This window comes from Saccostrea echinata, unplaced genomic scaffold (genome assembly GCF_033153115.1).
Source record: "Saccostrea echinata isolate AGI-Se365-2 ecotype Australia unplaced genomic scaffold, CSIRO_AGI_Sech_v1 ptg000012l, whole genome shotgun sequence".
Lineage (NCBI taxonomy): Eukaryota > Metazoa > Mollusca > Bivalvia > Ostreida > Ostreidae > Saccostrea > Saccostrea echinata.
Window position 1 is genome coordinate 6432793 of NW_026889761.1, and position 11116 is coordinate 6443908.

An 11116-nucleotide genomic window follows, 5' to 3' on the forward strand; every position below is an offset into this window, starting at 1 on the left:
TTTTACTCACTTATATTTATCGCACCACAGGCATTTCGCTCGCTAATTAGAATTACCAAATATTAATCATGTCTGAAGAGGAATGTCTATAAATATTCTCTAATATGGTCTTGTTCCTTGTTTAAGTTTAGCATTCTCTGAACTTCATAATCATAGATTAGCCAGCGGAAGATTTTTTAAGTGTCGAAGTCATCTAATCCTGTGTTTGCGCAGCATCTCTGTCTATGTGTAAACAGTTCTTATGGTTGTGCACATCTGCTTTAGAATATGAACGTGATACATTATATTTGTACATATTATCTATTCATATGGCGTATTCGACTCTCTTTAGCAATGTGTAAAAGGTATGTATTATTCAGAGTAACTACTATTCACTATTAAAATTCAACTTTGAAATATATTTGCATAGTTTTCATTCACTTACCAAAGTTTGTCATTTGAACTTGTAGACAATGATGTTTTAAATTTAAGTTTTGGAATTTTGATATCTGCCCCCACCCCCACCCCCGACTTGAAAAAAAGCAAAATGAAATATAATAAAATATTTTAGTTAAAAAAGAGGCTTGGTAGAACATTTACCGGAACCCGCTATGAGGATTTTTATGAAGTTTAGGAATCCAGTAAAAGAATGGTAATTCAAATTCATTTTGATTGTTGGGAATATTAAATTATCTAAAACGGACAAATGATTTTGAAGAATTTCCTCCTTAGAGAGGGAGGTATGGGTGTAAGTTGGATTTCCACCCGTAGAATTAAATCCTAGTTCCTCTAAAATACAATTCAAATAATGAGCCTTACAAAGACTATGTTGTTACCAACTTTGTCAGCTGAGACCAGTGCATACTGATCGTGTAATCTATCTAATTCCTTTTTCACTTCTGAACTATTAAAGGCAGAAGGATAAATAGTTTTCATAAAGCCCCTCAATCGCTTAATGCGAGATTTCAACATCCATCTGATGCTCTTAATCCATTCTGACAAAGTGTCAAGGTCTTCTTTTTGGCCCATCATCTAGCGTAATTTTCTACAGAATTCATAATATTTATAAAATTATGACGCCAGTTGAAAGAACGGGGTTCCCTAAATTTAGGCCCTTTTGAATTAAGGGATTTAAGGTCCTCATTATTAACTTTGTTTACATCACCAGTAATGACGTGTCCAGCAGGACTATAGTTGTAGGGTGAAGAAGAACATGAACACGTAGGAGGATTATGCATCAGATATCTAGGCATTGTAGAGGGGTTTTTTGTAATTAAGAAGTTTGGAAGCAATAGTCGATGTATATTTATAAGAAATACAAGGTGTGGACTTCAACTTGAAATATGGTGGAATACAAGACTGGACCTTTTTGTGATTAAGATTATTACTAATATTAACAGCGTCGATTCCTTTGTTTGCAAATTGAAGTTTAAGGAACAAACGGGTTGTTTGAGCAGTGTTATCTTCCGTAAAACGTGGCGGTTTAAAAAACCTATGATTTGCAATATCCATAATCACAGACCCAAGCCTGTATTCTGGTGTCGAAGAATCCAAATATGGACTTTCCTTGACCTTTTCAAATAAACCATATAGAACTTTCAAAGGGACAGAGTGAAGTTTGGTGCGAATGTGATGGAGACCTAATTTTTTATTTACGGTAGTAGTGAATTAAAAGAAACATCGTGTATAATGGGTTTATTGTATGACCGATGTCCATGACTACGCTTACGTCTCAGTATTGTTAAAAGTCCCTACACATTCCCAATACTATCGACATTGTCATTGCTTCCATATGGAAAGGCTGTGCCTAGTTTCCTAATCCAGTATTCTTCTCGTTGTCTACGGAAAGGTGTACTCAATGAAGGACTATTATGTATGATGGTAAATCTTTTCTAGAGTTCTAACTTTCATTGATAAAATAGTGATCAGGTAAATTAAAGTGCTTGTAGAGAAGCTGCTGGCCCCCGAAAGCTATTCTTTAGAACTGTTTGTAGAATTTGAGGATTTACTAGTACAATTCTCATAAGAATAACTTGGGTTTTCAGATATGTAATAACGTGTGTACTAGGAACAGAAGCTGCGCTTTCGCAATGAGTAGTAGGTTAACTTCTTTTTTAGCAGGTTCACTTCTTTTATCAGGTAAGGGTCATGGTAGCCTAGTGTTATGTTGTTCGCTTTGTGATCGAGAGGCCCGGGTTTGAATCTTGTTCTCCAAGCCGCATAAATACTATAAAATAAAAATAGGTAGTGATTGTTCCTTTGACCTCAATGCTCAATGGCCCTGAGTTCCGTATACAGGTCTAAATTTGAATCCCTTCACCGGTATATGGTGATATCTCTATATGAGTGAAATATTCTCGATTGGGACGTCAAACAAACATACAGTCAATCAATTTTTTGGCAGGTTTATTTAATTTCCAAGTCACTATTACTTCTATATTGATTAAACTTTTATGGATGATGACAAAGAAGATTGGTGAACATGACGAGCGAAAAGCCTATAGTGTGACAAACATGAAGGTGAAAAATTAAATCTAAATTATATCAAAATTTTCCTTTATATTTCATCTAAAATTAAAATATACTGTACGAAAATCTCTACAATTGACAAAAATCTCACAAAGCTTGAAATTATTTGCTTATGAAATATTACTAGTATACACACACTAAAGAGGACAAAACGAGTCATTTTCTCATACGATATCACTATTTTTCGATATGAGTGGATCTTCTCTCCATTTTTATAAAAGTTAATCCTCAAAGTTTGCATAAAATATACATTTTTTGGTTATCAAATATATGGAGCAAAAACCCATTTGTATCTTAAAAATATACTTTTATGACATAATATTCGCATATTTTCGAGAAATACTCGAAGTCCATTAAGTCAAGGGTCATATTACAAACATTATTTAAATGTCACTATTCATCAGGACTTGTGTAGTCTAGTGGTTAGCGTGCTAGTCTTTCGATAAAAAAAGCGTGCTAGTCTTGAAAGAAAATGATACTCAGGATTTTTATTGATAGGGTTCGAACCCCACGAATACCACATTGTTTTTTTTTAATAACAGAATAAATTTTGTCTAGAAAATTTTCCCACAGAAAAGTTTTGTTTATCATAATTTCATAAATGTCAATAATGAGAACTTTACTCTAATACTAAATTCACAAATTGAACATGATTTTTAAATATCTGAAGCTATAGGCTTTCTGCACGCTATGTTCGCCCATCTCCTTTACAACAAACTTTAATCATGAAATTAATTTTGCCTTTTCGAATAAGCGATAAAAGAAATTGTTATAGAAAGGTCCATTTCCAAATAGCTATAAATCCAACCCTAACCATTCTAGTACATAAGCTTTATATTGGTATTTATAAACACTTTTAGTTGTGCTTATATGCTGCGTGACCTATTTTAGGGATAAATTATCAAGAGAATGATTTGGATTCGTACTTTAATCAATATAACATTCAAATTTACCAGTTATGCTTTGAATGCTGTATTTGAACTACATTTCTTGGTGCATTGTCATGCAGATTGAAGAATTCTGAAACAGGTCTTTTGTCAAATTAGTAGAAATTCTTACTTGTCAATTACCTTAATCTATTATATAACATTCAAATTTACCAGTTATGCTTTGAATGCTGTATTTAACTTATATTTTATTGATGCATTTCAGATAAAAGAGTTTTGAAACAGGGGTTTGGTCAAAATAGTAGTTTTAACTTGCCAAATCTTGCATTGTTATTTCATCTTGGATATATACAGTAAATATTACAGTTATATTTCGGACTGTGTATTTGACCTTTATTTTCTTGATGTGTGAATATATAAGAATTAATTGTTTAGTATTTTCATGAACCTGTATTTTCTGGATCAGTAAATAGATGAAAGTCTTAGTATAATAAGTAAAGCATCTTGTTACACCTTGAATTGTGCTCTTTATTTTTTTAAAATCCAAACAGGGTATCCTAGTAGTTTCAATTCGTGATTGTGAGGCCTTGGTTCGATGCTTTTTCGCCGCATTATATGGAACCTAAGGTGTAAACATAGGTAGTGACCGTTCCTTCTCCAAGCGCCTGCATTAGATGTGAAAGTCCTGGGTTTTCCGGATGAGACCTTAAAAACCGCGGTCCTGTGTCACGGTAGGCGTTGGCACGATAATGAATTCTCACTCCTTAATGGTCCTGAGTGTCGAGTAAAGGTCTAAATTTGAAGCCCTTCACAGGCATACGGTGACGTCTCTATGTGAGCGAAAATTCTCGGATAGGAAGTTAAGCAACCTAAAATCAATTAATCAAATGATTTGAAATCCGGTTTTTATTTAACAATTACTTAAGAGTATTTTTGAATTGTTTCAGCATTTACAGCTTCAAACCTTGTTGCGTTGGAGAGATATGGAATTCAACAGAGGGCAAATGCATGTGTAAGTAAAAAATAGAGTGTTAAATAAATAGAAATAAAAAAAAGCTCCTCAATGTTCATTATTTTAGAAGTCAGAGGAGGGAGTTAATGCTATTTTTAATCATATATTACAGTATGTCCATCAGAATATTTAGGAGTAAACTGTACTTTTTTGTGCACAGTTCCGCAAAATGGATACAGATGTTTCACTGGAAAATGTAAATGCAACCATGTCTCTTGTAACGTAAGACAACCTAGAGGCTGTTTCACATTGACCGGTAATTAAATAGTTAAATAATTGTCCTTATAATGAGATACATTTGCTTTTTCTTTTTAAGATGATGCTCACAGATTGATATTTTTTATTTTATAAAAATAAACAGCCACAATGAATGCTTCAAAGAGAAGTTATATGTTGCCACAGATCAAATATACGAGGATCTACAATTCGAGTTTATTACAGAATCAAACGAGCCTTGATAAGGATGTTTATATACCCTTATCAATACTACTAAGTTTATGTGGTGTAATTTTCCTTTGCGCTGTCAGTGTTGAATGTGTCGTTGTCTTTCGTAAAAAGATTAACCAAAGACACTTAGAAAATAGTCAGCAAATATCCGAGCCTACTTACAGTGTCGTCAGACTCAGAAATGAATAGAACTGTATCCGAAACATTGACACACATACTCTGCACAGATGTCTTGATTTCAAGTGAGACAAGATGTTGACAACATGACAAAAATGATTAGTTACAATGTCACAAAATTTACAGTATATATTTCTTCCTTTCTCTGATATGAATCAGGGACTTATGACATCTTTTTTATTGGATTAAACCTTTGTATATATGCTGAGTTGTGCTCCGCTCTTAATTGTGTATTCAACATTGATGAATGTAGAACTCTACGCAAGGCCTTAAATCACACTTCAATTGTAATTACATGAACGTTTTTTAAAATTTTTAATACATTAATCAGCAAATTTTCCCCATGATTGTGTGAGATTTTTTTCTTACTTTTTAATCAAACAGTAAATCTTGCAAGTTGAAATAAAGCTTAACACCTCTTTTAACGATTTGATGAGAGATTTGTTAAAATGTAGTTATCTTTCAGCTCAATAAAACTGTATTTGAAGTCGATCACCTAAATATCGAAATACATGTACATCATATTGATACTTTATTTCATTCATTTCAGAATAAATGTAAAGGATGAACGCATAGATAAAGAAATAGAAAACGCTATGGTTTCTAAAGGAAATAAGTATATTAATTAATGAAGGTTTAAGCCTTGTTATTGTCATGCCTGTATACATTTGTACATGTAGATTTCATTAACCATTAGTTATATTTTGACTTAATTTGACTTTGACGGCGGCTTAAACTCTTTTGTTCATGATTTCGACATACTATATTTTACTGAAACCCATCTCGAACATACCGTACACAATGATTATTTACACTTGGATGGGTTTTGTAATATTTTGCGAAAAGATAGAAACTGTTTTGGGGGTGGAGTTATGATCTACTTATCTAATAAAATACGGGCTGTTAGGCGCCAGGAATTTGAACCAGCTGACATTGAATGCACATGGATCGAAATAGATAACCGTACCTGTAAATATTTTTATGCTGTATATATCGTCCTCCGTCAATATTGACACAAAGGATGACTGCACTTAACACCGGTTTTTGGGTCTTTTTCGGTTGCTTCTGTTGCTTTTATATCTAAACCTTAGTTCACTTTTCTATGTTTATGAAAGAATCCTGTCAATTTGGAACCGAATTCAAATCTTAAAATGATTTTAGACTGTGATACAATAAAATGATTCAATGTTTTTTGTCCTTACTGCTTCCAAAATATAGAGAATTTACACTTACCTGCCCTTAAATGAACATAAGATATGCATGAGAGGTGGACCTAACATTGTAAGAATTGATCTAAAATTAGACTTGATAAAGAACAATGACTTGTTTGAAAAAAGAACGTGATCACTCTTTCCAATATCCCTCTCCATTCTGTATGGCACAAATACACTACTGACAAAGGTTTCAAAACGAAATTAACAATAGGAGCACGTCAATGTAATTAAAGCAGATTTTATATCAATGCCAGATGACATAACGTGTTCGAACACAATGTCCTTGTTAGCACAAAACATGCTACCTTACAAGTCATGTGACGGAATTTAGTATTCACAAAGTTACCTGAGGTACGAAATCACGTGGTGAATTATAATATTCAACATGTCACAACCCTTGGTTACAACACACAGAGCGAATGTAAGAAGAAGCATGAGCGCATGTTTGTCTATTAATCTCCTTTTGACACATTATTATTTATGCAAATATACAATTACTGTTAAACGTAGAACAATAGACAAACATGCGCTGACTATGTATGAAGTCAGTAAAAAAGTGGGCGTCCTCATTATCGAACGGAGATTCAAGAAATTGGGATGACCCTTGCCTTTGAAAACACATTCGAACTTCGTAAATACACACTTTTATTAAACATAATAGTAGTATAAGGGGTCTGGATGGGCGGGTCAACTGAGTGCACTTTTGTCCCCCCAGATCCTGGATAGGCGGGTCAACTGAGTGCACTTTTTTTGGGCCCCAGATGACCGGTTCAATCTAGTATACACCCTGGAAAAACCCAAGTAAAAAAAAAGGGGGTCTACGTTTAATCTACGTTTGTGCTGAGTCAGGTATAGGCAATACACAATCTTGGCATCGATTCAAGTATACCATTGTGACGTCATGTCATTCACACAGAGCTCTATTTTCTGAAAACGGAAAAAACAATAACACAGTCAAAAGTGTGTAAGATGATTTATTCAAAGTAATGTGTACATAGTATTTACTTTTTCTTCTGGAGTTTCAGTGTCTTCTCCGTCTGGGTAGTAGGAAGTTTCCTCTTGTTGTTAGCCTGCTTTTGATCCTGTTGACTGGTCTTATGTTGGGTGGTCTTGTTTTCTTGTGCCTTTTTCTCCAGTTTTTCCACTTCTTTGAGTAATTCCATACTGTCATCTGTACACTGATGGGCCCAATGTCCAAAATTTCCACACTTGTAGCATAAGTTCTGTTTTTTTCTGGGACAGTCCGGAGCCCAATGTCCTAATTCTTTACATATGAAACATGGGTCTGTCTGTTTACTTTTCTTGGCAGTTCCTGTATCTTCATTTTTCTTGGCAGCTCCTGTGCTTTCATTTTTCTCGTATCCTCTCATTTTTTCTTCCATTCTAGCGACTTTAACTTCTAATCGGGACAATTTCCCACGAATCAAACAAAATTCACTGGTGTTGTACTCTTTTAGTTGAGTCAGCATGTTGACAATGCCATCCAAAGTGGTGGTTAAGATGCCCATATCTTCCTTTGTCATGGGTTCAGGCATATTATAAAGTCCCAGATCAAATCCGATGGGATCCTGCGTGTCAGGCATTGTCGGTAGAGCATATCCTAACCCTTCATTGGTAGCTGGAATATAAATACGATTTTCCACGGAATTCATCATTGCTTGTGCCATATTTCTACGTCTGTCAAGTACCAAGTGCCCAGTAAGAATGATCCTAAATTTCCAGTTCTGGTTTATATACCCTTTTGGATTTCGTGTGCAAAAATAGGTTTGACTTACGTTTTAGACCCTCGCGCTTACTACCCCTCTCTCGTTTTACCTACGTTTTGCTGAGTCAGTACATTGCTGAGTCAGTACATTGTACGTTCTGTGTACGTCTTGTATAGATAACAGGGGTATAAATAACAAAACATTTCTGGTCATTTCTTCACAATTGACTATCATGTCAACACATAAACACACTCACTCTTTAGTGTTGGAAGGGTATGATTTTTTTATGCGATGTATCGAGAAAAATCAAGAAGCTTTACCCCCGGAGGCGGAACCAGTGTTCCAGAGAGCGACGACCATCATAGAAAATACTCAGGACTTGTGGTTACAAAGCCTGGCTTTATTACATCATCCGACACTCGGGAGACTAGCCATTATACATTTCCTTTGTCAACGGATCAAAAAGACTCTACCAGAAAAAATGTACGGGATGAAAATGAGCGACTATTTAGGAAAACCTTACAGTTTCCTATGTCATCCCGAAGGGAGCAAAGTATGTCTACTCTGGAAGGAAATAGAAGCGGTAGAGAAAATATGCATCCAATACGGGATGAAATATGTAGAAATTTCAGACATGTTAAGAAATGTGTAACTTTTGATACCAGCCTGAATGAAATTTATCATTTACCACCCGAAGATCGAAAAAGTCCATGGATGGCTATAGTAGCCGATCGATTACGATTTCAGAGGAGAATTCGACAATTTGAACAATTATTAAATAAAAAATAAAAGGATGTCAACCACAATAAGTCTTTTGTTATGATTTCTATACAAATATGACGCCATCTTGTGCCCTGGTTTAGACGCTGAGATTTTTTAGACGCTGAGATTTTTTTTTTTGTTTAGTCAGAAAAAAAAATCTATTCCCATTTCCATTAAAGTAGATATAGATTGATTTTAAAACTATTCTGTTTTATCTCAAAATCTTTCAGGATTTCTAAAAAAAATCATGCCTATGTGTATAGAATGCTGTGCCTTGTAATAAGACGCTGTGTTTTTTCAATATCGTTATTTATAAAACATCTAGACCTTCCCACTGGAAATAAAGTGGATTCAGATTGTTTTTTAACTAAACTGATTTGATTTATTTAAAAATTCCAGTCAGAAAAGGTCACGATTTAAAAAATTCCTATATTCTCTATACAAGTCATTACAGTGATTTTCTACAAAAAATGGCCGACCTTCGCCTTCTTGTGTCTATACCTAAACCGACTCTGGCTATATTTTTACACTTGAAACCATTCCTTTGATTTAAAAACAGCATCAACACTTTTCTCTAGGTTTAATCTCATTGTATAGATTAAGTTTTCCTTGTATCACACTTTAAAAAAGGTAAAAATACTTATTTGATGTATTCAGGTGACCCGATTTTAGCCCTTCGGTTCAACATCAATGCTTCTTTTCTAGACGACAGATAAATGTCATGCATCAAAAATACTATGAAATCATGCCTGAAACTTACCTTCATCTGATGGGTAAGATGTTTGAAAGTATTTCTATTCCCATAATAAGTTATTCACTCCAATGTATAGTTTGTGAAGCACAAAATAACACAATTTGACGTCGCCATGATTTTTTTGGCTCTCGGTTTAGGGGTGCTCTCTTTTACGCTCGTGATGTGCACATATATACGGCAGCTTGCCAGAGCTCGGTGTCATTCTGTTAGTATCAGTTCTGCTGGCACCTTATCAGTATGGCTGAGGACGACGTTCCTAACTACTTTTTGGTTGATGGCGTTGAGGTCGTAAATGTCTGGATTGTGCGGGACATCAACACCGGGACGGAGTTAGCTCACTGGCCGATAGCTACTCTGGGCCTAGAAGTAGACGGCGACGACAAAGACATCGTAGAAGAAGACGAAGATCGCCGTCTACCAGTGAAGATGACCAGCCAAGGAGAAGGAGGAGGAGGACAGATTCAACACCTGCTGCTTCGTATTCGGCCCCTCTGAGTAGTCCGGAACTACTCGAGGACCACCCGAGAAGCCCGTCCCCTCCAAGAAGACCACCAACTCCTACCTGGTCACCCAGTCATCCCCCGGGAGCAGCTGCTGGACAGTGGGATTCCTCCGTAGATTCGGATTGGACCCCTCCCGTTAACAACGATTGGGCTGGACAGGGGGCTTCTTCATCCGTTGATTCGGATTGGCCCCCTCCCGTCAACGATGACTGGGCACCTTCCCCGGAACTGGCTAGACCACCACCACCACCACCTTCCCCGGAGCTGGCTAGACCACCACTCCCGACCCCGGAGATGTCACCAGGTGTGAGTACTACGGGGCCAATTCCTAGATGGGGGATTCAAGTTGCAGCAGGCAGGCTGGATTCCTGTTCAGTTTGCTTGGAGGAGGATCGCATGTCCAATTACATCTGCTGTCAGTGTCGCCGTCGACCGGCTTGTCTCGAGTGTTCAGCTGTGCTGGTACAGATGAACCAATGTTGCCCTCTGTGTAGACGCAGGCTTTCGAGATATGCAGCTCGCGGGCGAGGATTGAGACCCCCTCCTCCAAGACAGCCATCTCCACCCCGACCCGGAAGACCAGACTTTATGGAGCCGTTGACCGGTAACCAACGACCTCCCCTCTCAGACCGAACAGAGTTCGCCGGCAGAGGTAGAGGCAGGCCTCTCAGGGAGTAAACCCTTGATAAAAAAAATCAACCAACGGCCCTTTTAATGGCCACTCCAATGATTCGAAAAGATACCTCTAATACATTCAAGGTTATAGAAACGTATCAACGGCCCTTTTAAGGGCCACTTATTTTGAAAAGATACCTATACGAAAAGATACCTTTTTAAAAACATTCAAGGTTATAGAAACGGCCCTTTTAAGGGCCACTTATTTGAATAGATACCTATACGAAAAGATACCTAAAAAACATTCAAGGTTATAGAAACGTATCAACGGCCCTTTTAAGGGCCACTTTAATCATTCGAATAGATACCTTTTTAAGAACATTCAAGGTTATAGAAACTTATCAACACCAGGTCACTATTTTTTTTTGTAACACATGAATCTTTTTTTTTTAAAAAATAAAATAACATAAACACATTTTTTATTTTATTTAATTTTATTTATAACATAATCTTTATAACACACACACACAC

General features: G+C 36.2%; 1 protein-coding gene across 1 annotated transcript; it reads left to right on the plus strand.

Annotated features, from left to right (window-relative positions):
• The first annotated feature begins 8242 nt into the window (after positions 1–8242).
• Positions 8243–10648, plus strand: LOC133185728 (serine/arginine repetitive matrix protein 1-like). Its single transcript, XM_061321028.1, has 2 exons — positions 8243–8504; positions 9753–10648. The coding sequence occupies exons 1-2, from the start codon at positions 8243–8245 to the stop codon at positions 10646–10648; spliced, it is 1158 nt and encodes a 385-aa protein (XP_061177012.1).
• The last annotated feature ends 468 nt before the right edge of the window (positions 10649–11116 follow it).